This window comes from Lipotes vexillifer, unplaced genomic scaffold (genome assembly GCF_000442215.2).
Source record: "Lipotes vexillifer unplaced genomic scaffold, Lipotes_vexillifer_v1.1 scaffold859, whole genome shotgun sequence".
Taxonomy (NCBI): Eukaryota; Metazoa; Chordata; class Mammalia; order Artiodactyla; family Lipotidae; genus Lipotes; species Lipotes vexillifer.
The window spans coordinates 718230-745679 of NW_006784707.1; the positions used below are offsets into that span (position 1 = coordinate 718230).

The 27450-nt window shown below is 36.5% G+C and overlaps 1 protein-coding gene across 1 annotated transcript in view; it reads left to right on the top strand.

Annotated features, from left to right (window-relative positions):
* The window catches only part of LOC103084048 (serine/threonine-protein kinase MRCK alpha-like), a 64818-nt gene extending 38374 nt beyond the window's left edge, over positions 1-26444 (top strand). Inside the window, 7 exon segments of the mRNA XM_082931069.1 lie at positions 9598-9679; positions 11310-11526; positions 12653-12715; positions 15483-16079; positions 23136-23233; positions 24370-24454; positions 26314-26444. Of these exon segments, the coding sequence (XP_082787195.1) occupies positions 9598-9679; positions 11310-11526; positions 12653-12715; positions 15483-16079; positions 23136-23233; positions 24370-24454; positions 26314-26444 (1273 nt within the window).
* Positions 26445-27450: the final 1006 nt, after the last annotated feature.

Consider the following 27450-nt stretch of genomic DNA (forward strand, 5'->3'; position numbering starts at 1 on the left):
GAGCACACAAGCCTCTCGGGCTGGTGAGTGCTGGTCGGCACCGATCCTCTGTGCGGGAATCTCTCCGCTTTGCCCTCCGCACCCCTGTTGCTGCGCTGTCCTCCGCGGCTCCGAAGCTCCCCGCTCCGCCTCACGCAATCTCTGCCCGCGAAGGGGCTTCCTAGTGTGTGGAGACCTTTCCTCCTTCACAGCTCCCTCCCACTGGTGCAGGTGCCGTCCCTATTCTATTGTCTCTGTTTTTAATTAATTTTTTCTTTTGCCCTACCCAGATACGTGGGGAGTTTCTTGCCTTTTGGGAGGTCTGAGGTCTTCTGCCAGCATTCAGTAGGTGTTCTGTAGGAGTTGTTCCACATGTAGAGGTATTTCTGGTGTATTTGTGGGGAGGAAGGTGATCTCCACGTCTTACTCCTCTGCCATCTTTCCACCGCCCCCTGAAATTTTTAAGAATAGTGTTGTCGTTTAACTTAAGTTTCTAATTTTCTCCATTGCCATGTGAACTTTAAAATAGAAGATTTCTGCCTAAAGTTTACATCATTACCTCTTAGTTATGGATTATAATTGTGTAATATTTGTAAGAGTTTCTGAAATTTTTAAGAATAGTGTTGTCGTTTAACTTAAGTTTCTAATTTTCTCCATTGCCATGTGAACTTTAAAATAGAAGATTTCTGCCTAAAGTTTACATCATTACCTCTTAGTTATGGATTATAATTGTGTAATATTTGTAAGAGTTTATTTATTTATTTTTTTTAGTCAGAAGTTTATATTCTTATTGTGTGTGTGTATGTATGTGTGTGTAGCAGGAAAGGAAATACAACCTTAAAACCAGATGCTCTTTATATTGAGATATAATTCATATATTATAAAATTCACCATTTAAAAATGGGCAAACCAGTGGTTTTTAGTGTATTCACAAGGTTGTAAAACCATCACCACAATCTAATTTTAGAACATTTTCATCACACCAAAAGGAAACCTTTATTAATTAGCAGTCACTCTGCATTCACCCCTGCCCCCAGCCCCAGCAACCATTAATCTGTTTCTGTCTGTATGGATTTGCCTATTCTGAATTTTTATATAAATGGAATCATACAACATGTGCAGTTTTGTAACTGGCTTCTTTCACTAAGCATAATGTTTCAAGACTCACCCATGTAGCCTGTATCAATACTTCATTATTTTTCATGGCTGATGCCCTTTATCAGGTTGAGAAAACAGCCTTCTCTTCCTGGTTTGTTGAGTGTTTTTATCTGTAAGGGGTGTTGGGTTTTGACAAATGCTTTTTTTGTGTCTATTGAGAAGATCACGTGATTGTTTTCCCCTTATTCTCATGATGTATTACATTAATTGATACTTGTATATAGAACCAATCATACATTCCTGGGATAAATCCCACTTGGTCATGGTATCTAATCTTTTTTATAATATGTTGGATTGGGTTCAATAGAATTTTTGAAGATATTTGCATCTATATTAACACAGGATATTGGTCTATAGTTTTGTTGCCTTGTGATATTTTTGCCTGTTTTTGGTATTAGGATAATACTGACCTCAGATTAAGTTGGAAAGTACTCTCTTCTCTTTTATTTTTGAAAGAGTTTGTGAAGGATTGGTATTAAATATGTTTGGTAGAATTCACTAGTGAAGTCATCTGGTCCTGGGGTTTTCTTTATGGATATTTTTTGATTGCTAGTTCAATCTCTTTACTTGTTATAAGTATATTGAGATTTTCTACATCTTCTTGAGTCAGCTTTAGTACCTTGTGTTTTTCTAGGAATGTTTCCATTTTCTGTAGATTATCTAATTTGGGGGGCATACACTTGTTGATAGTATTCCCTTACACTTCTTTTATTTTCTGAAAGGTCAGAAGTAATGTTCCCACTTTACTTCTGACTTTAGTAATTTGAGGTTTCTTTCATTTTTTTCTTGGTCAGTTTAGCTAAAAGTTTATCAATTTTTGGTGATCTTTTCAAACAACCAACTTTTGGTTTTCTTGATTTTCTCTTGTTTTTCTATTCTCTGTTTTATTAATTTCCACTCTAAACTTTATTATTTCCTTCCTTCTGCTTGTTCTGAGTTTAGTTTGCTCTTCTTTTCCTAGTTTCTCAGATGGAAAGTTAGGTTATATATTGATTTGAGATTTTCATTCAATTATCCTTTCTGACCCCTTTTCTCTCTCCTCTCCTTCTGGGACTCCCATTATATATATTTTAGTATTCTTCATGGTGTCCCAAGGGACTCTGAGGTTCTATTAGTTTTTCTTCATTCTTTTTTCTTTCTTTTCTTCAGATTGGATAATGTTAATTGACCTATCTTCAAGTTCAGTGATTCTGCTTTCTGCCTTCTCAGTTCTGTTGTTGACCCCTTCTGATGAATTCTTCATTTCAGTTTTTGTACTCATCAACCTCTGAATTTCTGTTTGATTCTTTTTTGTATTTTCTATTTCCTTATTTATATTTCCTACTTGGTGAGACATCATTCTCAGAGTTTCATTTAGTTCTTTAGGCATGATTTCCTTTAGGTCTTCAAAAATATTTAAAATAGCTGATTTAAATCTTTGTCTGGTAAATCCAACATCTGGGTTTCCTCAGAGATAGTTTCTATTGATTGCTTTTTTCCTGTGTATTGGTCATACTTTTATGCTTCCTTGCAAGTCATACAGTATCATTTTTATTTAAACTGGACATTTCAAATAATACTATCGTCAGCTCTAGTTATCAAATTCTACTTCTTCTCCAGGATTTGTTATTGTTGTTTGTTGTAGTTGTTTGTTTGTTCAGTGAATTTTTCAAACTAATCCATAAAGTCTTTATTCTTAGTCATGTGTAGTTATTTGACGTCACTACTTTATTAGCTTAGTAGTTAGCTAATGATTTTGCAGAGATTTCTTTAAACATCTGGAACCAGTGAATCTCCCACACTTTGCTGAAGAGCTCTGTGTGCAAGTGGGGTCACTTCTTCAACACTCAGCCAGGCAGTTGACAACACATTATACTTGTGCAAAGCCTCAAGAATATTGGAAGAAATAATTTCAGAAAACCTCCCAAATTTGATGAAAAACCTTTATCTATGCATCCAAAGTCAGCCAGAGGTGAGAACTTATGTCCTTCTCTGGTCTTTCCTGAGCATATGCATAGCCCTAAGCATGTTCACAGTTCTATGCACGTGCATGATGCTCTAGGTTCTTAGCAATATGTCAGACCTTTTCAAAACCCCTATGGATATCTCATTTTCTAACTTCTCCTTTTAAGAGTTTTGGTTAATCTACTATTTTGTCCAGCTGTTAAGCACTGCATAGGCAGCTATGCAGTTAAAATGCTTGCATGAAATAGTTTTTTATAAGTTCCCCTTGGGGAACAGATTTTCCCTGGGAGACCTCTGAATCAAGCCTAATACTCCAGCTCCTTTCTCCTTCCTCCTTCTACTGTCCAGCTCCCTCAGGTGTCCAGTGGCTTCTAGGATGCACTGTGAATGCAGGCTGCCATTTTTCAAGGCTATTGAGGAGCTGGAAATGGAGCATGGGCCTAGGGCGAGTTAAACTACCACAAAGCTCATACTTCTTACCAAGATTCGGCTTTTTTTTTTTAATTTTAAATAAATCCTCCTCAGATTGCCACAAACCTTGGTTAATTTATAGAGTTCTAAAAAAGTTGTTTCTGATGAATTTTGCTAGTTTTCTCATTTCTTTTATGAAGGAGAGAATCTTCAGAGATCCTTACTCTGCCATTGTTGCAAATGTCACTCCAGACACTCTTTAAGTGTTTAATAAAATTGAACCGATGAACTTATAGAAAGTGTATCCTTCAGGGAAATGCAATATGTTCTCTGCTCCCCCTGATTCTTCTGCACCTTTTCGGCTCCTCTAGACTTTACTCTTAGTGTCTCTGAGCATCTGTCCTTGGCCTTCTTTTCTTCCTTCTCTGCACACTCCCTGGGTGGTCCCTTCACTTCCTGTGGCTCCAGGTAATGAGACATTTATTCATAGTAGTCCCTTATACTTCTTTTCCAGGTGTAACCTGCACTGTGATGGCTGTGTGCTTGCTCAGTCTGAATTTTCTCCTTATCACAGATTCTGTGGGTCTCTACATTCATCCTGTCTTATTTTGATTCCTTACTCACAAACTTTGTTTTATATTCTTCCCCTCAGCTAATGTCATCTTTGTCAGAAATTTGGTATTACCTTGAATAACTGATACAGGAAACTAGATACTCTTGAAGGTGACTTTAGAAAGTTACTGTTTTTTTTTTTTTTTTTTTTTTTGTGGTGTTGTGGCCTCTTCCGTTGTGGAACACAGGCTCCGGACGCGCAGGCTCAGTGGCCATGGCTCACGGGCCCAGCCGCTCCGCGGCATGTGGGATCTTCCCGGACCAGGACACGAACCCGCGTCCCCTGCATTGGCAGGCGGACTCTCAGCCACTGCGCCACCAGGGAAGCCCTAGAAAGTTATTCTTGATGTAGATTTTCAATAAGTTGGTTTGGGAGTGTGTGTGTTTGCGTGTGTGTGTGTGTGTGTGTGTGTGTTTCATTTTGGGGACAGGGAAAGTTAAAGTGGTGCTGGAGCCAAGAAGTCCAGCTTACAATTGTCCATCCTTCAGATCAAATGAGTGTCTGCATTAAAGTGGTAGCTGCAGGAATTACAAAAGAACAGACAGGTGCAGGAAATATTACTAAAGCGACCTCATGGGACATGGTGAGTGGCAGAAAAAGGAAGATGAAGAAAAGAGTAGCACTACCAGATGGTACTGAGGTTTTAAGTCATCAAGACTGAAAAACTGAGGGTCACATTGACAGCTGTAGGGATATAGTGGAGAATGATAGTATTGGGGGAAAGAAATGAGTTTTTTCTAAGTGTTGGAGAAGCCAAAAATTATCAAGTGAGCTGAATCAAACAGACTTCTACTTTCAACCAAGATGGAGTAACAGGGGCCATATTTACATGTAACCTTCCCCGTGAAATAACAAAAGAACTGATTTAAGGTTCTGGATATCAGATAATGAAGGGAAATAAATGAGGTCAGCTCTATACTTGCCCCAGGTTACTGCCTTGTGAGAGTTTCCAGTATATAACACAGAAAGTGGAATCCCAGGCAGACCCAGGTGAACTCCCTGAACTGAAGAGATGAAGCTGAGAGTCCAGAGAGACCCAGTAGCCAGAGTACACAGGACAAAGTACAGAGCTAGAGAGGAGTGAGTGAGGGGGAGAGAGAGAGAGAGAGAGAGAGAGAGGGAGAGGGAGAGGTTGAGAGCATGCACTAGCTCTGCATGGATCTACAGAGGATCTAGCTTGAGGATTCAGCAGATTACTGATCAGCACATTCATGTGAGGAAAACTACAAAATGTTAGCAAATTGAATCCAATATTATGTAAAAATTATATTGCATCTTGAGCAAGTGTAGTGTATCTCAGGAAAGTTGGTTTATATTGAAAAATCAATGTATTTTACCATATCAACAAATGAAAAAGATCATGTCAGTAGATACAGTAAACACATTTGACAAAATCATATATTCTTGATGAACACTTAGAAGGGAGCTTCTTCATCCTGATAAAGGGCATCTATGATAATCTCACAGCTGACATCATAATTAGCAGCAAAAGACTCAATGCTTTCTCCCTAAGATCAGGAACAAGAAAAAGATTTTCAGTCTCAGCACACTTATTTAACACTGAATTGGAAATCCAGGCCAGGGAAGAAAAAGAAATAAAATACATCCATTTTGGAAAGAAGGAAGCAAAATTATTCATAGACAAAATGAATATCTATGGAGAAAATTCAATGTAATCTACAAAGAAGCTATTAGAACTAATAAATGAATTTAGCAAGTTTGCAGGATGCTTGATCAATATGTAAAATAAATTGCATTTCTTTATACTAGCAACAAATAATCAGAAATTAAAATTAAACAAGTAATGCCATTTGCCATAGCATCAAAACATAGGGACTTCCCTGGTGGTCCAGTGGTAAAGAATCCGCCTTCCAATGCAGGGGACACGGGTTCGATCTCTGGTCAGAGAACCAAGATCCCACATGCCCTGGGGCAACTAAGCCTGCGAGCCCCAACTATTGAGCTTGTGCACCTCAATGAGAGAGCCTGCGTGCTGCAAACTACAGAGCCCACTTGCTCTGGAGCCCTTGCACCACAACATGAGAGAAGCCCACACACTGCAACTAGAGAAGCCCAAGCACCACAACAAAGACACCGTGTGCTGTAACAAAGAGATCCCACATGCCTCAAGGACTATCCCATGTGCTGCAACTAAGACCTGATGCAGCCAAAAATAATTTAAAAATAAATAAGGAAAATAAATAAATATTTTAAAAATACTTAGAAATAAATCTGACAAAAGATGTGCAAGACTTGTACACTGAAAACTATAAAATATTGATGAAAGAATTAACAAAGATCTAAATAAATAGAGAGAGAGACTGTGGTCATGCATTGCAGAACTCAGTATTTTAAAAATGTGATTGTTCTCAAAATTGATCGATAGTTTTAACATAGTCTTAATCAAAATCCCAGTAGGCTTCTTAATTCTTTTTGTAGAAATTGACAAGCCAATTCTAAAAGTCATAGGAAAATGCAAAAGATTTAGAAGAGCCAAAACAACTTTGAAAAAAAAACAAACCTAGAAATATATATAACATTTCTAATATACATATAAAATATATTTACATATATATTTTTAACATGCACATAAAATATACTTTCATATACAAAACATTTGTAACTATATTTCTGAATTTTCTGTTACTTTAATATATACAATATTTTCAACAAGTTGCAAAAGCTAGCAACAAATGAAATTGGAATTTTAGATATCTATGTGTAAAAAAGTCAACTTTGATTTATATTTTATACTATATACAAAATTTAACTCAAAATAGACCATAGAACTAAATGTAAAACCTAAAACTATAAAGCACCTAGAGGTAAACATGGGAGAAAACTTTGCTGATCTTGGTTAAGGCAAATAGTTCTTAGATACAACACAAGGCACCACAGGTAAAATTTAAAAATTGATAAATTGGACTTTATCAAAATTTAAAACTTCTGCTCCTTGAAATACATTGTCAAGAGAAGTAATAAAAGCTGCAGACTGGGGGCAAATCAAATATCTGACAAAGGACTTATATCTAGAATATATAAAAATTCTTAAAACTTAATATTGGGTTGGCTAAAAGGTTCATTTGTTTTTTTCTCTAAGATGGCTCTAGTAGCACTAAGTTGTCTTTGACTTCATTTGAAACAATTTTGTTAGATTGTATGTGACAGCTGTCATATCAGCGTGCATTAAAAAAAAAAACATCAAAATTGGTGAATTTTTGTGTAGCCATTTTAATATTGAAGATGGAAGGAAAAAAACAACATTTTTGGCCTATTATGCTTTATTATTTCAAGAAAGGTAAAAACACAACTGAAATGCAAAAAACGATTTGTGCAGTGTATGGAGATGGTTCTGCGACTGATCAAACACGTCAAAAGTGGTTTGCGAAGTTTCGTGCTGGAGATTTCTTGCTGGATGATGCTACACTGTCGGGTAGACCAGTTGAAGTTGATAGTGATCAAATCGAGACATTAATTGAGAACAATCAACATTATAATTATGAGGGAGATAGCCGACATACTCAAAATATCCAAATCAAGTGTTGAAAATCATTTGCACAAGCTTGTTTATGTTAATGACTTTGATGTTTGGGTTCCACATAAGTTAAGTGAAAAAAACCTTCTTGACCATATTTCCGTGTGTGATTCTCTACTTAAACGTAATGAAAAAGTTCCATTTTTACAACAAATTGTGATGGGCAATGAAAAATGGATACTGTAAAACAATGTGGAATGGAAGGGATCGTGGGGCAAGCGAAATGAACCACCACCAAACCACACCAAAGGCCGGTCTTCATCCAAAGAAGGTAATGTTGTGTATATGGTGGGATTGGAAGGGAGTCCCCTATTATGAGCTCCTTCGGAAAACCAAACGATTAATTCCAAGTGCTGCTCCCAATTAGACTAACTGAAAGCAGCACTCAGTGAAAAGCGTCCAGAATTAGTCAACAGAAAACGCATCATCTTCTATCAGGATAACGCAAGATGGCATGTTTCTTTGATGAGCAGGCAAAAACTGTTACAGCTTGGCTGGGAAGTTCTGATTCATCCTCCGTATTCATCACACATTGCACCTTTGGATTTCCATTTATTTTGGTCTTTACAAAATTGTCTTAATGGAAAAAAATTCAATTCCCTGGAAGACTGTAAAAGGCACTTGGAACAGTTCTTTGCTCAAAAAGATAAAAAGTTTTGGGAAGATGGAATTATGGAGTTGCCTGAAAAATGACAGAAGGTAGTGGAGAAAAGGGTGAATACATTGTACAATAAAGTTCTTGGTGAAAATGAAAAATGTGTCTTTTATTTTTATTTAAAAACCGAAGGCATTTTTTGGCCACCCCAATAATAAGAAAATAGCCCAATTTTTAAAAAATGGGCAAGGGATTTGAAAAGACATTTCAATAGAGAAGATACATATGTCAAATAAGCACATAACAGATACTTACATGCTCAACACCATTAATTATTAGGTAAATTCAAATAAAATAGCCATGAGGTACCACTTCACATCATAAGAAAGACTAAAATTAAAAAGATTATTTCAAGTATTGGGCGGATGTGGAGGACCTAGATCTCTCATATATTGCTTTGTAAATCATATAACCACTGTTAAAAAGAGTTTGGCAGTTTAATAAAAAGCTAAACACACACCTAATATATGATCTAGTCATTCTCCACTTAGGTATTTCTACAAGAGAAAGCATAGCATGACCATTCATAGCAGCTTTATTTAAAATAGCCCCAAACTTGAAACAAACTGAATGCCCATTAATGGGTGAACAGATATGTTGTGGCATATCCATACAATGAAATATTACTCAACAATAAATAGAAATGAAGTATTCATCCATGTGGCAACATGAATGCATCACAAAATTGTTATGCTGAGAAAAAGCCAGACAAAAAGACCACATATTGTATATTTTATTTCTATAAAATGTTAGAAAATGTAAATTAATCTAGAGTGACAGGAAGCAGATCAGTGGGGGGAGGAGGGAGGAGTGCTAAGGATGGGGGGTAGGGGTTGCAAGCTGTACAAAGAAACTTTTGGGGGTGATGGACATGTTCATTATCTACAGTGTGGTGATGGTTTCACAGGTGTATACATAAATCAAAACTTACCTAATTGTTCACTTTAAAAACGTGCAGTTTATTATATGTCAAGTCTATCTTGGTAACATTTAAAAAATATACAGATGAGCTGATCTGAGGGCACATGGCCCATATTCTAGGGACCATGGCTTTGGAGTCAGACAGGTGCTCCTTCATAGTTCCCTGTGAACGGTGAATCAGGGACAGCCCAGAGTTAACTTGCGTTTTCTGATAATATGCAACAGGCAGGGTACTGCTGATACAATATTTTGACCACTGTCAGTTACTAAAAAGAAGAATGTTAAAAATCAGGGAAATTAAAATTGAGGATTATGCTTATGTATTGTTTTACTCACTTTCAGGTGATTCTACTCACTCCCAGTGTCTTGCTTTTCCTTCAGGGATGGAGCACTTTCTGTCAGTTCAGTCTGGCCCTCTGATTTTATTCCTGCAAGGAGAAAGGAAATGCCTCATATGTTTAAGGTAAGTGTGCATACTGCCATTGGATCCCTTGTATGTTTTGTTTCATCCCTTTTTTGCCTGTTCTTAGGGGTCAGGGCTCCTTGAGTTACTGAAGGTACCTGGAGGTTGAGATTTTAGAAGTGCTGTGAGATAGTTTCTCTCCCTCTCCCACTTGCCACAAGAAATCTAGCTCTTTATTCTTATTCAAAAATACTATAAATAGCTTTTTGCAGGTGTCACATCTTTCATTCTACAGTTAAATCTGAGACTTAAAATACAAATGTTCCTGAGGGTGTCCATTCATTCCACACTAAGGTAACAGGACAGATATAATTCATAGCTGAAAACAGGGGAAGCTTACAAAGCAGAATGGTACTGGGGTGGGGGGTGTGAAAGAAGAAGGAGAAAACAGTAACAGAGGAAGAGAGACCATATACTTCCGGATCAGACATAGAGGAAGGTCGTCGATTCGTGGACCTGCAGTAGCATGAATATGCAACTTCTAAAACTAGAGGTACTTTGTAAAATAAGTCTCCTCTGAGGCAACATTTTGAAGTCATAATTCAGATTCAAACCAAGAGTACAAAATGGAAAAATTGGGGAAAGATGTTGTTTTGCAAACTCTAAAAAATAGACACTCTGCTCTTTAAAATTCATGTAAAAAATAAAAGTGATTCTGGAATGGATTAAATAAAATGACAGAGAAAGCAAAGGACTGTTATCCCCTCGAGACCCATGTGGTTACAGTCAACCTAGGAATCTTGGTTTAACAAAGGCCAGACAGGAGTATTCTTAGTTCCTTAGTGCAAAGATAGACATCTATTTAGACTGTACCCAACCACCAAGAGACTACAAAGACCTGGCCATTTGGAACTGACTTACAGTGGGAATTTATAAAGTCATTGCTGTTAACTTCATGCTCACAAAAGAAAGTTTTATATATAAATTTAGAGTTCTGCTAGCTTAATCATATATCTTAAAATTTAAATCTGATTTGCCATTTACTAATATAATGTAAGTTATAGGCATGTAGCAACCAGGAAAACATAAGTGTTTTTGAATATTTCTAACTTAACAACAAAAAACTCCTTAACATTCTGTAATATCACAATTGATTATGATGATTGCCATTGCAAAACACATTGCCGTTTCAGAGATAATCTAAAGATGCAAAGCTGTGTGTTAGAACTGAAGAAATAGAAAGTGTCAGAGTGGAGGTTCTGGCATCAGACTGCCTGCATTCTACCCTGCTGTGCTCCTGTCCTCTCACTGATAAAATGGAGAGAATAGCAGTAACTACCCACTGAGGTTTCTGTGAGGATTTAATCAATTAACACATGTCAATTTCTTAGAGCAGTTCCTGGTACAGAGTCAGCATTCAATAAATGGTAGCTATTTTCATTTGATGAAGTTCAAGATTTTAGGTAGTCAGAGAACATCGGTGGTTTTATGAGGATCAAAATAGAAGTGATTCTGACACTTTGCTTTTAGCCTGCTTCTGATACTCACATCATCTATTTTACTACTAGGAAGAGGGTAATGTTATTACAAGTGTCATTTAACAATGGTGAATTTTATGAAAAATGCTAGACAGGCTGGCATAAAGAATGTTTGCTTTCTTATAACCTAGATATTCCTTAAATCATTCCAGGTCACAGCTTCCCAGCTCTCAGCACCTAGTAATAGATATTCAATCCCAATCTTAGCAGATAGCGAGAATGAGAAGAGTGAGTGGGTGGGTGTGCTGAGTGAATTGCACAAAATATTGAGAAAAAGTAATTCCAGAGACCGCTCAGTCTATGTTCTGAAAGAGGCTTATGACAGCAAGCTACCCCTGATCAAAACCACCCAGACAGCTGCAATCATAGGTATGGATTTACAACATTTATCCCACTAGGTTCCTACACTTCACCACAGCCCCAATGTTAAAATCTGAAAACCTTAACTTTATCCACAATTCATTTGTCAGCAAAACCTGAGTGAATGAGGCTTACCTGGGGGTGGAGTGTTGTCTTTCCACTTCTATCCCACAGCTACTCATCAGATTCTCTGCAAAAATATATTTAATTATACGATGGCTCCCCAGGCCCTGTCTGAAAGGGTGTTTCTTTAATCTACCTTTCAAGTCTTTTCAATCTACCTTTTCAAGTCTGAAAAATTATGAGTTCCCAAACACATCTGGCGCCAAACACATAAGGGATGTGACCCTTTGTGTAACTGTGAACTACCTACCTTAAGGGCAGAGACTGTCTTTCAAATCCCAATGCCCAATACTCAATAAATAAGTGAAAATCAAGTGAATCAATGAATGAATTGCTAAGATCAATACTGAAAGTTTTATCAATAGACAAGAATACTTGCATTTCTTAAACAGCATTTCTTCTGCATTAGATACTGGTGACAATAGAGCCACTTAGCTATTTCCTCCTGGGGGTCATGGAGCTAGTTACTAAACTTCATGTGTTAAATGCAGATAATTCCAGTTTTTCAGTTATGGAGAGGATTAAATGAGCTTATATATGTGAAGTCTGTGCTTTGTATTCAAAGCCTTCACTTAATGTGCTATCTTTGCACTTTTTTAGTTCTCACTATGTTGTGACATACCTCCCCATGCTGTTTTAGCTCAGGCCAAGGTCACCAAATTATTTTATAAATTTTTTTCATTCATGAAACATCACTTATAGAAAATTTGACAGTTTATCATTACTTGAATATTATTCTTTCTCCAAGTATTCATAAAGATTACTTTGCAAAATGATCTTTCTATTGAGAAAAGTAATGTTTTATTATGCTTATTTCTGTAATATGAAAGAAAAATCATAGTGCCAATTATTTATTCTTATGTTTCTTTTCACTGTAGTATTGCTAAATATATATTTAATTTGACTTCGAAACTTTTTCAACATTGATAAACTTGTCCAGTTTATCTTATTAACTTCACTTAATGTTTGCGCCCCCAAATACTTGATATTTTAATTTATGTGTCAAATATAGATCACAAAAGAATCACTCTGGGAAATGAAGAAGGGTTATTTGTTGTCCACGTTACCTTAGATGGTAAGGAGAGTATTTACTGTTCTGGAATAACTTTAAACTCTAATAACAATAATATCAGGTTGTTCTCTTCTTTTCTGTAAAAGAAATTTTCCACATCTGGTTCGATGTGTTTTCAAGTCAAATGATGACTTGTCTACTTTCAGAGATCCATAATCTTCCAGAGCCCAAATATCTTAAAAAGAAAATTATTGAAGTATAGTTGATTTACAATGTTGTGTTAGTTTCAGGTGTACAGCAAAGTGATTCAGTTATACATATACATGTATTCATTCTTTTTCAGATTCTTTACCCATATAGGTTATTACAGAAGATTGAGTAGAGCTCCCTGTGCTATACAGTAGATCCTTCTTGGTTATCTATTTTATAGTAGTGTGTCCAAATATCTTCACAAGTGATTTTATCTAATAAGTGCGCTGTAGGAACTTAGTTTACCATCTTCAAGTTGGTTCATGAAAGGAAACACTTCTGCTTGAATCCCCCTCCCCCACTAGTACATTGACACCACAAAGAGTAACAACATAAAGTGAATACTTCCCAGATAAGACCGCAGAGTTCTCTGTTTCTGTTTTTGTTTTGATCTAATGGTTGTTTGAGGGAGAAATGGGGGAGTAGATGAAATGAAGAGAAGTCATTGTAATATAGATGTTCTCTTGAATGTCTTGCACTCTAATGATAAGGAGAACCTGCATTTGAAGGGCGTTAGCTATTCTCCATTGAAGGCTTCCCATGCTGTGTGGGTGACTCAGTCCTGGTGAGGAGACCCATGAAAGGTCCACCAGTTGCCAGCATAAGAGCAGGGACTTGTCTCTTTTTGTTCAGCACTGTATCTTATGCACTTAAACAGTGCCTGGCACATAGTAGTCAATCAACAAATATTTGTGTAATAAAGGAATCAATTTAGTGCCAGAAAAAAAAGGACAGTTTTTTTCCCTAAAGAAGCAGTATATTGGGAATTCCCTGGTGGTCCAGTGGTTAAGACTCGGCACTTTCATTGCCGGGGCCCTGGGTTTGATCCCTGGTAGGATCTAGATCCTGCAAGCTGCTCGGCAAGGCCAAAAAAAAAAAAAAAGAAAAAGAAAAAGCAGTATATTTCCACTTCTCAGACATTGAGGGTGTTTGCCTTGCTGTCTGGAATCTCAGGACTGAGTTTAATGCTTTATTATGCTAATTTTATGTTTAAGGTAATTATGTTATCTATGGAATAATAATAATTATTTTTTTAACCTATATAATTTTTGATCTCTTATGCTCTTCCTATCCCTTTTTGGTCCTTCTCAAACCTACCCTTTGAGTTTATGTCTGTGATTTTATTAGAACCTGATTTAAATCCATTGGAGTAATAATTGGAAAGAATTTTAAAATAGGAAAACATTCTTCTGTACAGCAAAGGAAGCCATCAACAAAAGGAAAAGGCAACCTACTGAATGGGAAAAAATATTTGCAAATCATAGCTGATAAGGGGTTAATATCCAAAATATATAAAAACTCATAAAACTCAATAGCAAAATAACTAAGCAATCTGATTAAAAGATGGACAGGGTATCTGAATAGATACTTTCACAAAGAAGACATAGAGATGGCCAACAGATACATGAAAGGTGCTCAAGATCACTAGGGGAATGCAAATCAAAGCCACAGTAAGATATCATCTCATATCTATTAGAATAGCTATTATTAAAAAGCCAAGAAATAATAAGTGTTGGTGAGGATGTGGAGAAAAGAGAACCCTTGTTCACTGTTGATGAGAATGTATATTGTTGCGACCACATGGAAAACAGTATTGAAGTTCCTCAAAAATTAAAAATAGAGCTACCATATGATCCAGCAATTCCACTTCTGGATATTTATTCAAATAAAACAAAAATACTAACTTGAAAAGATATCGCACCTCCATGTTCCTTGCAGCGTTATTTGTAATAGTCAAGATATGGAAACAACCTAAGTGTCTACCAATGGATGAATGGATAAAGATGTGAGATATATATACATACATACATTATATATATATATACATATATATATATATATATATATATATATATATATCATGGCTGAATATCATATTCAGCCATAAAAAAGAAAGAAATCTTCCCATTTACGACAACATGAATGGACCTCGAGATTGTTACTCTACGTGAAAGAAGTCAGAGAAAGACAAATACCATATGATCTCACTTGTATGTGGAATCTAAACAAACACGTTCATAGATGCAGAAAACAATCTGTGGTTGCCAGAGGTGGGGGTAATGGGCAAAATGAGTGAAAGGGTTTTAAAGGTATAAACTTCCAATCATAAAATAAATAAGTCCTTGGTATGTCATGTACAGCAACATGATCATAGTTAATAATACTATACTGTGTATTTGAAAGTTGCTGAGAGTAGATCTTAAAAATTTTTATTACAAGAAAAAATTGTAATTATCTACAATGTTGGATGTTAACTAGATTTATTATGGTGACCATTTCTCAATACACACAAATATTGAATCATTATGTTGTACACCTGAAACTAATATAATGTTATATGTCAAATATACCTCAATAAAGAAAATTAAAAAATAAGAAAACATTGCTATTTGAAGGTGACTTGCTGTTTTATTCGTAGAGAAATTACTCAAGTTAATGACACTAAGAAGATTTATCAGATCATTTTTATTAGGAAAAATGTCTTAATTGCTTATGAGTAAAATTTGGAGAACAGTTGAAATAAGTAAACAGAAGTTATTTAGAATTTTAAAATGACTTACAAATATGCTTACTTGTGTAGAAATTATTCGCATTGGCTACATGAAGAAGATTCACCAGATTGAGCTTATCCCCCATGGCCAGATGGTTGCAGTGATCTCAGGACGAAGTCACCATGTGCAGCTGTTTCCCATGTCAGCTTTGGATGGACAGAAGACTGATATTCACAAGCTGGCAGAAACCAAAGGGTGCGAGACCGTGACTTCTGGAACAGTGTGCCAAGGGGCCCATACATGCCTCTGTGTGGCTAGGAAAAGCCAAATCTTCTGTTACGAGCTGTTTCAGAGCAAGAAAATTTCTCACAGAAAATTTAAAGAGCTCCAAATCCCAGCCAATGTCCAGTGGATGGGCATCTTCAGCGAACAGCTCTGTGTAGGATTCCAATCAGGGTTCCTGAGATACCCCTTGAGGGGAGAAGGAATTCCATACAGGATGCTGCACTACCATGACCCTACACTGTCATTTATTGCACATCAACCAGTGGATGCTCTCTGTGCAACTGAGATCTCTAGTACTGAGTATCTGTTATGTTTTAAGAGCATTGGAATTTACACTGACAGCAGGGGCCTCAGATCTAGGCCAGTTGAACTGATGTGGCCAGCAAATCCAAGTTATTGCCGTAAGGCTATCTTACAATTTATTTCCTTGTCTCTCTGTACCTTTCCAACCTTGTTATTACAATTCTATATCATATAACTAAATATTGTTAATGACGGTTTTATTTTTGAAAACTACATCACTGAAGAATTTTCCTAAGTTGTCTATGTCTTTTTAAGTAGAATAGCTCTAAAGAAGTTATATCTAAGTCATACATGTGAAATAACTTAGCCTTTAGTTTATATCCTATATTCATAGGATAATTTACCTTGAATATATTCTTAATCCAGGTTGTTGCTTTTTGTAAGGTCCTAAGTAGATATCTTCATGGTCACTGAAAATCACATAAGCATTAGTTAACCATAAGAAATATTTACTAAGTAGCTTACATTTTGCCTTTTAGATTTAGCTTATGTAAAGTCTACATAGAATGTTCCTAAATAATTTTAGCTTATTTGATATTTCATTGATGCAGGCCATCATTTTATAAATTTAATACAGCATTTTTTATTCACTTAGAGAATAGTAATTGAGCACTTAATATGAACTTACTATGCTAAAAGTTAAGGGCACAATATTAAACATGGTGAAATAGTCTGTATCTTTATTGAGATTATAATCATGATATGAGATCAATAATTAAATTAAGCAAGTGCTGTGATAGGGGAATACAGTATTCTACAGGAGCATGTAGGAGGGACACAATCCAAACTGGTGAGTCTGGAAAGGCCAGCTAAAAAAACGAGAAGGGTTTTTTTCTTTCAGCACTTAAAAAATGTCATTCTATTTTCTTCTGGTATCCATTTTTTCCAGCGATAAATCAACCATTTTTATTGTTGTCCCCTCTGTCTTTTCTATTTGGCAGACTTTAAGATTTTCTCATTATCTTTGGTTTTCAGCAATTTGACTGCGATGTGTTTACATGTTAGTTTCTTTGTATATATTCTGCTGAGGATTTTCAGGACTTTTTGGATCTGAAGATTGATATCTTTCATTAATTTTGGAAAATGTTTAGGCATTATATTTTCTAAATGTTTTTAACCTGTTTTCTCTTTTCTGGAGATCCAATTACATGTATATTAGACCTCTTGACTTTGTTCCACAAGTTGTTGAGGCTCTCTTTTTTAAAAATCTTTTTTTCCTTCTCTACTTCAGTTTAGATAATTTATATTGATTATATCTTCAGTTTCACTGATCTTTTACACCTGGTTTGTCCAGAGATTTTTAAGCATTTCAGGTATTATATTCCTCTGTTCTATAATTTCAAGTATTTTTTGAAATTTCCATTTCTTTGCTAGATTTCTCCTCTCTGCCAATTTGTTTATATTTTTTCACAAAGTCTTAAACTGTTTATACAATTATTTATAATTATTCCAACATATGGCCTCTATGGGTCTGCTTCTACTGATTTTTTTTTTTTTTTTGATGAAAGCTGTTATTTTCCTGCTTTTTTACAGATCTTATTTTTTTTTTTATCTTTGCTGGACATTATGAATGCTATGATACAGGGACTCTGGGTTATATTATGTATTTCTCTAGAGGGTGTTGTGTGTTTTGTTCTGACAAACAATTAACCTACTGATGAATCACTTTAGTTTTGCTGAGGCTTGGAATCAGACTTTGTTAGGGTGGGCCTATTTTGTCTTTTCTTCTAGTCCTCATGCCCAAAGAATGGCCTTTCTGGGTCTCAACTGAATGCCTAGGGTTTTCACCAATGTCTCTCTACTCTGGTTCAGAAATCTAATGTCTTTCCAGCACTGTACTATCTATGAAATTTCTGTTCACTCTCAATGCTCTGCGTGAGTCTTGTGGAATCTTGCTCTGTCTGTGTGCAGTTTTGGATTTGGCCAGAAAGTTCAAGGGGACAGCTGTGCAGATTTCTCGGACACCTTTCTTTGTGGCTCTTTCCTCTGTGTACTCTGTCTTGCAAATTCCAGACACATTAGAATCTGTTTCCTCTGCCTGGCAAAACTTCAACTCTCTGCTTGGGTTCCATTTTCCTGCATAGCAGTTTTTGAGATTTCCCTTAGGCAGAGAAACAGGGGAATGTGGGCCCACCTTATATATTTATCTTCTTTTACGAATGGCAGTCCTGTGCTTCCTACTAACTAATGCCTAAAAATAGTTATTTGTCCATTTTTATAAGTATTGATGGTGGGAGGGTAATTCCAATGGCAGGTGATTCTGTCATAACTGGAAAAGGCCATTGATACTGCATTTTGTGAGGAACTATAATAAGTTCACTGTTTCAGGCATGGAGTTCAAGATAAGAGTTTGAGAGATGGGACTGGAGAAGTTTTCATGAGCCAGATCACAGACGCACTGACATGGTTAGAGTTGCACTTCAAAAAAATCCCTAGGCTCTAGTGGTGCGGTAAACGGTAAATGAGAGGTGAGACTGGAGCCCAAGAGACCAACTAGGAGGTCATTGTAGAAATTGTGGATTAAAATTATGTACGGTAGAGACAGTTGGGATGGAGAGAAGACAAGTTGAGGGATATTGAGGAGATATAATTGAAAACACTTTGCTTTACAAAGCTTTGATTAGAAGTGGAAGCTCAGGGACCAGAGAATCAGGATTTCCTAGTTGAGCAAATGAGTGATGCCACTGATATTACTGAGATAATAAAACACAAGGTGGGACAGATTCAGATGGGCAGAGGAGGAAGGGATATGATAACTTAATTTTTTTTCTTTTTTGTTGAGTTGTTGAAGTATTTGAAATAAAATCCCAAACATTATTTTCATTCCACTTCTATACACCTTAACATACATCTCTAAAAATATGGTCATTTTCTCATAAAACCACATTGTTATTATCACCTCTGAAGAAATTACCAATGATTCTTTTTTTACCATCCAATAGTCCATATTCAAATATTGCTGATTATCATAAAGACATCTCTTTTGACAGTGTATTTCTTGGAATCAGAATCCAAAAATGGTCCACACATCGCATGTTATGGTTATCTCTTAACTATCTTTTAATCCTGAGTGTTTTTCCACACCATTGATTTGCTCTCCTGTAGGATGTTCTACAATCTGGATCTGTCTTTTTCCTCGTGGTGCTTTCTAACTTCTTCCTCTACGTCCTGAATTTCCTACAGCTGAAAATGAGCATTAACGGCTTCTAATAAGAGTAATTTCTTACTAGTTTTGTATGTCACACTGAACGCATCAGAGCACACAATGTCTGGCCATCCCATTTGTGGTAAAGCTAAAATCAATGACTATTTTCTGGCATTATCAGCCTGGTTCCTTGGACACGCTGAGTTTGTACTTCCAGTGCGAGAGTAAACAGAGTGAGAGAGAATAGGACATAGGCCAGAGGACCAAGAAACATAAATATTAGAGAGATGGTCAGAGGGCAAGAAGCCCACAAAGGAAACTGAGAGGGAGAATTGTAGGAAGCAAGTATTGCTGAGCTTTCAAGTAAGACAAAGACTGAAACGTGTCTGTTGGTTTTAGGAATAATGGACGGTTGGTTAATGGCTTGTAGTGAGAGCAGTTTTAATGGATAGGTTAAGACACAAGTCAGATTGCCATGGACTGGGTGTCAGTAGGGCTGGGAAGTGGAGGATGTGAAATGTAAATGACACTTTCAAGAGTTGACCACAGGAAAAAGGAAAGAGATGGCACAACATGAGTGTAGGAAGTGTTGTTAATTATGTTGCTGGTTGCTTTAATGGGGAGACATATTCATGTTGAGGTGAGTATTCAGGAGCCATAAGATGTTATTATTAATAAAGTGGAAAGTTCCAAAAATGTTACTGGCTGGAAGTTCTTTCTGCTTTGTTCATTAATTTCACTCCCCAGATATACTTTTCTAATCTTACACTATATTCTTTTTGGGAGTTGACCTGGTTTAGGAGCCACAGATTTTGAAATGTTATGAAATTTCTTAATAAAGCTGCTGTTAGATGTAGGTGTTAGAAAGATTTTTGTCAGACTTTACATACGTGTTGTACTATATAATTTGACCCATGCGCATCATTTATGTGCCATTTTAATTTATGTTAACCCTGTGTATCAAAAAAATGATTTTGAGGCAGCTATTATATCATAATTATAATATTATTACGGGATTCTCTTTGGATTCCACTCTGAAGGTATTTTTTATAATATATTTGGGCTTAGCAGATATAATTAATCATGAATACCATATGATTCCATTTATTTATTTAACATCTTTATTGGAGTAAAATTGCTTTACAATGGTGTGTTAGTTTCTGCTTTATAACAAAGTGAATCAGCTTTACATATACATATATCTCCATATCTCCTCTCTCTTACATCTCCCTTCCACCCTCCCTATCCCACCCCTTTAGGAGGTCACAAAGCACTGAGCTGATCTCCCTGTGCTATGTGGCTGCTTCCACTAGCTATCTATTTTACATTTGATAGTATATATATTTCCAGGCCACTCTCACTTCATCCCAGCTTATCCTTCCCCCTCCCCGTGTCCTCAAGTCCAGTCTCTACCTCTGCATCTTTATTCCTGTCCTGCCCCTAGGTTCTTCAGAACCATTTTTTTTTCTTTTTTAGATTCCATATGACAGATCTAAGTCTATCCACCTCAATACAAATAACTCAGTGTCGTTTCTTTTTGTGGCTGAGTAATATTCCATTGTATATATGTGACACATCTTCTTTATCCATTCATCTGTCAATGGACACTTAGGTTGCTTCCATGTCCTGGCCATTGTAAATAGAGCTGCAATGAACACTGTGGTACATGACTTTTTGAATTATGGTTTTCTCGGGGTATATGCCCAGTAGTGGGATTGCTGGGTTGTATGGTAGTTCTAGTTTGAGTTTCTTAATGAACCTCCATACTGTTCTCCATAGTGGCTGTATCAATTCACGTTTCCATGAACAGTGCAGCAGGGCTCCCTTTTCTCTACACCCTCTCTAACATTTATTGTTTGTAGATTTATTGATGATGGCCATTCTGACCAGTGTGAGGTGATACCTCACTGAAGTTTTGATTTGCATTTCTCTAATGATTAGTGATGTTGAGTATCCTTTCATGTGTTTGTTGGCAATTTGTATATATTCTTTGGAGAAATGCCTATTTAGGGCTTCTGCCCATTTTTGGATTGGGCTGTTTTTTTTTCTGTTGTTTTTTTTGTTGTTTTTTTTTTGATATTGAGCTGCATGAGCTGCTTGTAAATTTTGGAGATTAATCTTCTGTCATTTGCAAATATTTTCTCCCATTCTGAGTGTTGTCTTTTCATCTTGTTTATGTTTTCCTTTGCTGTGCAAAAGCTTTTAAGTTTCATTAGGTCCCATTTGTTTATTTTTGTCTTTATTTCCATGTCTCTAGTAGGTGGGTCAAAAAGGATCTTGCTGTGATTTATGTCATAGGGTGTTCTGCCTATGTTTTCCTCTGAGAATTTTATAGTGTCTGGCCTTACATTTAGGTTCTTTAATCCATTTTGAGTTTATTTTTGTGTATGATGTTAGGGAGTGTTCTAATTTCATTCTTTTACATGTAGCTGTCCAGTTTTCCCATCACCACTTATTGAACAGGCCATCTTTTCTCCATTGTATATTCTTGCCTCCTTTACCAAAACTAAGGTGACCAGGGCTTCCCTGGTGGCACAGTCGTTGTGGGTCCGCCTGCCAATGCAGGGGACATGGGTTCATGCCCCAGTCCGGGAGGATCCCAGATGCTGCAGAGCGCCTGGGCCCGTGAGCCATGGCTGCTGAGCTTGCACGTCTGGAGCCTGTGCTCTGCAATGGAAAAGGCCACAGCAGTGAGAGGCCCACGTACCACCCACCCAAAAAACAAATAAGGTGACCATATGTGCATGGGTTTATCTCTGGGCTTTCAATCCTGTTCCATTTATCTATATTTCTGATTTTGTGCCAGTACCATACTGCCCTGATTACTGTAGCCTTGTAGTATAGTCTGAAGTCAGGGAGCCTGATTCCTCCAGCCCCGTTTTTCTTTCTCAAGATTGCTTTGGCTATTCGGGGTCTTTTGTGTTTCCATACAAATTGTGAACTTTTTTGTTCTAGTTCCGTGAAAAATGCCATTGGTAGTTTGGTAGGGATTGCACTGAATCTGTAGATTGCTTTGGGTAGTATTGTTATTTTCACAGTGTTGATTCTTCCAATCCAAGAACATGGTAATTCTCTCTATCTGTTTGTATCATCTTTAATTTCTTTCATCAATGTCTTACAGTTTTCTGCATACAGGTCTTTTGTCTCCTTAGGTAGGTTTATTCCTAGGTATTTTGTTCTTTTTGTTGCAATGGTAAATGGGAGTGTTTCATTAATTTCTTTTTCAGATTTTTCATCATTAGTGTATAGGAATGCAAGAGATTTCTGTGCATTAATTTTGTATCATGCTACTTTACCAAATTCATTGATTAGCTCTAGTATTTTTCTGGTAGCATCTTTAAGATTCTCTATGTATAGTATCATGTCATCTGCAAACAGGGACAGCTTTACTTCTTCTTTTCTGATTTGGATTCCTTTTATTTCTTTTTCTTCTCTGATTGCTGTGGCTAAAACTTCCAAAACTATGTTGAATAATAGTGGTGAGAGTGGACAGCCTTGTTTTGTTCCTGATCTTAGAGGAAATTGATTCCTTTCATATAACATTTTTGAAATGACAAAATTTTTGAAATGGAGTACAGAATATACTGATTCCCAGGGATTAAGGAAGGAGGGGAGGATGGAAAGAAGGTGAGTGAGATTGTAAAAAGGCACAATGAGGGATCCTTGGAGTTATTTTGTATCTTGACCTTGGCTGTAGACCCCTGAACCTACACAGGTGATATAATTGTATATACCTTCACACACACAAACAGACACACACAGACATCCACACACACGAGTGCTAGTAAAACTGGGGAAATCTGCTTGAGATGGATAGGTCAGCTCTATCAATGTCAGTATGCTAGATTTGCAAAATGTTACATTGGGGAAAACTGAGCAGAACATGCAAGAGATCTTTCTATGTTATTCTTACAGCTACATGTGAATCTATAATTATCCTAATACAAATTCCAATTAAAAAATGAATCATGAAGCCCATGCTTGCTGTCACCTCCTCCACTTTTCCCAGGTTACAATGCCCCATATCTCTCAGTGTACAGTGAAAATGCAGTGGATATCATTGATGTGAACTCCATGGAATGGATCCAAACCATCCCCCTCAAGAAGGTGATTTGACATTGAGATCATGTGACTGATGAATTACTGACTGAAAATGGAAACTCAATTGTGCCTTTGCTGTACTTACTAATGTGCACTTGGTGATTAGAAGGCTTAGCTAAGAGTGAAAATAACCACCAAAACCCAAATTGGTTAATTCTTTTACTAGTACAAGAGCTATTTTGTGATATTTAGTTGCACTATATAAGGTAGGATTGTCATGATATAAATAAATGTACTATTTATTTATATAGATAATATAATATGAATATTTATATCATACATTATAGATGTTACTTCCCACATTCAGTTTAGTTACTTGTGTTTATTACAAATTTTCACTTAGTATAATTTTGCACACTGTGAAGGAAAATTTTACTGGCAAAAAAAAAAAAAAAGGAAAAGTATATAGCCAAAGCTGTGTTTTAGGATTCTCAATTAGATTCTCACAGATTCATAATAAAATAAAAATTTTGTATCTTTACTACAAATAATTTAAAATTTACATAAAATTTATAAGTAAAAACCTCTATTTTGTTAAAAGACCACTGAAGATTTAAGAATGATTAAATTCTGGCATATGTGGAGAATACGTAGCAGGAGCCATCAAAAAGGAGTTTATACAGGAAAGGATGAAGGAAGTATTTACAATTATATGTGAGAGTTTCCCTCACTTTAAACAATATAAGCAATGGGAAAAGCTTTTATAAGGACGGTCCCACTACATAAAATATTAAAATACACTTTTCCAGCGTTCTAAACGTGAACAAGTCACATTTACTGTTTGATAAAATGAATTCACAAGGCAGATGAATCTTCTCAGGATAATTTTTTATTTACTAATAACGTTTTAAAAGTTAATATAAAAATGAAATATATTGCTATTTATGTTAGCAATGTTCAGATTTCTTTAATCTATGATATTCATGTTTCTGAAATTTTATCAATATGTGTTTGTAACACCATTTATTTTAATTGATGTTTTTGGGGTCTTTTTTTTTGAGACTACATTATTCTGGGGGGGGAGTTTAAGTAGAATATATTTATTCTTAATTCTTTATATGTAAGAAAAGAGTCTTATAACTTAATTTTCAAAAAGTATTCATTGAAATGGTAATCTTGTTTTTTTTTTTTTATTATTTTAGGGTCAACCCTTGAATAGTGAAGGATTCCTAAATATTTTGCTTTTGGAGACAATTAGATTAATATATTTCAAAAATAATAAGACAAGTAAGAAATGACTTCTTCTTAGTAGAAGTACTTCTAAGAGATCATGTCTCTAACTGGCTGTCCAAGGTCATAGAGCTAGTGAGGGTCTGACATGGACACCTGTGCCCTTTACACACAGTCCTGGGATGCTCTCCTGGCAAAGTGGTTCTCCTTCATCCTCACATAGCAGTAGAGATAAAAGCATTTACTTGTGGCACACTCCAGCTATTTTTAAGCAGGACTGATTGTTGGACATAAGCACCTGGAAACACTAATCTACCATTTGAATGCTCACTGTGAAAATTCATTCACTTCCCAGCAGGCTGTGTGTCCAGATGTGCTCCAAGCTGCAGTGCACACGGGGGAAGCAGATGCGGCCCATCCCACCGCCCTGCTCCAACTTCTCCCGCTTACATTTTAGACTCTAGCAGATTTGGAGTGTGAGAAAATCCACATGGATTCATTTATCTTTCTTTCTTATTTTATTTATAGCATGGAATACTTAATGTCTCAGAGAATTAGTTTGCTGGGGTTGCTAAAAAGTGCCACAGGGCTGGACAGCTTAAACCACAGAAATGTATTGTCTCACAGTCCTAGAGGCCAGAAGTCCGAGATCAGGATGTCAGCAGGGTTGGTTCCGTTTGAGGGCTGTGAGAGAAATCCTTTTCCCGGACTCTCTCCTAACTTCTGGTGACTTGCTGGCAATCTGTGTGTTCCTTGGCTTTTACATACATCACCCCTGATCTTGGCTTTCATCTTCATGTGGCATATTCACTGTGCATGTCTGTGTATGAATTTCCTCTTTTTATAAGGACGCAATCAGATTAGGGCCCCGCCCCCAATGATTTCATCTTAACTCGATCATCTGCGAAGATCTTAATTCCAAATAAGTTCACATTCACATGCTCTGGGGGGGTTAGTATGACATCTTTTGGGGGGACACAATTTAACCTATAAGAAGCTCTCTTATTTTCTTTTTGTAGTCTAATACAGTTTTGAGTGTTTCTGGGTGGCATTTTGTTGACTTCTAGATATTAAGAACTTAAACAGAGTAAGTCTTGAGTCTAAAGAAGGGTGCATCTTTCCCCAAGATCAGAAGAGGCAGCAAGTAGAGAATGACTCTTACCTCCAGGAGAGAAGAAGAAGAGAATGACTCTTACCTCAGCACCTCTTCCTCCAGCAGTGGACCTCAGAAATGCTTTGCTCAGTTACAATTATTGTAATTGTGCTCATTTACAGAATGACTGGCCCTTTATGCTTGCCCCTGAAGCATAACCGACCGTTTTGATACCCTTTAGCCACAAAAATCTGATAGGAGAAAAACATAGCACAGAAATGTGAGGGCAAATCAAAGTGGAAAGACACCAACATGATTGCCCTCTCCTTCCAGTGAAATGATGTCATTTTATAGATAAGAGTCACAATAAATTCATTTTTAAGTGTTGCTTACATGGAACATTAAATTCTGTTCATTAATACTCTGTTTTAATTCTTGAGAAATTTGCTGTATTCATCCATTTTTAACTTTAAAAAATCAGAGCAGGGGGGTTCCCTGGTGGCGCAGTGGTTGAGAGTCCGCCTGCCGATGCAGGGGACACGGGTTCGTGCCCCGGTCCGGGAAGATCCCATATGTAACGGAGCGACTGGGCCCATGAGCCATGGCTGTTGAGCCTGTGCATCCAGAGCCTGTGCTCCGCAACGGGAGAGGCCACAGCAGTGAGAGGACCGCATACCGCAAAAAAAAAAAACAAAAAAATAATCAGAGCAGTATATTTGTGCAGTTAATTAACAGTTGTGAAATTAACATGAGAAACTGGATGGGAGGCCTCTTAACAGTTTAAAGAATGACATTGGGTTTTTTTGTTTTAAAATACATATAGATGGAGATGAGCTGGTAATTCCCGAAACATCAGATAATCAACAGAAGAAAATGGTCCGACACCACAGCAGCAAGCATCATTATTCTTTCCGGGTTCCCAGAGGGAAAGTTCTGCTACTGAAGGGGCTATGATGACCACCCTCTCACGTGTGGTCCAGAGGGACCATTTGAGGACCATGTGATATTTGATGTAATTTGGAAGAAAAATAAATAAATCTGTGAAACTCAGGTGGAGACATCTGCTTGCAGCAGTGTTATGTTTATTTTTCTGTGCAACTTTAAAGAAAACATTTATGTAGTGAGTATGAATGGAAGTGTAATACGTGGATATACTTCTCTGTGAATGTGGAATAATTGAAATTCAGTACTTAAGCCTCCACATAATGCAAATATAGAACACGTGTATACACACCATAATGTATGTCACTGAAGCATTTTGCGAAGGAATAAATAGTACTGAACTGCATGTGGATTGATTACTCTCTGACTCTGGAGATGACTTCCTTTGACTTTATAAAAGAACTTTCATTCTCTTATTGCCTATTACTTGGTGGTAATTTCTATAACTGAATAAGTGGAAAAATAAGCTGATCTTCTTTGGATTACAAATAAAACCTTCTCTAGAGCAGTGCTGTTTCTTTTAAAGGAGCTGTAATTATATGAAAAATATATAATAGGGCAGAGCCTCTTTGATGTCTGTGGCTGTTAAATGTCATGTGATTTGTACCAAAAACTTTAAGATACTTAATTTTTAAAAGTATCTGGGAAGCACAGAATAACTGAATATTCTCTCCATTCACCAAATTTGTAATTGGATATACCTATCAGTTGCCCTTGAAAAAGTCACCAGTACAAATTTATCTTTGTCTTTTAAAGTTGATTGCAGTAGCATCTCTGTTGATTAATACCTAAAGTAATAATTTTTAATAAATTAGTACTTTTGAAAATGAGGCTGAAGATCTTCTGATTTCAAACATGAGAATTCATGAAGCATTCATCTAAACTGACTGTTTCCTTTTTAAAAATTTGTTTTTTCATCATTATTGGAGTTTAATTGCAATTAAATTAAATTTACAATATTGTGTTAGTTTCTGCTGCACAACAGAGTGAATCAGCTATATGTACACATATATCGCCA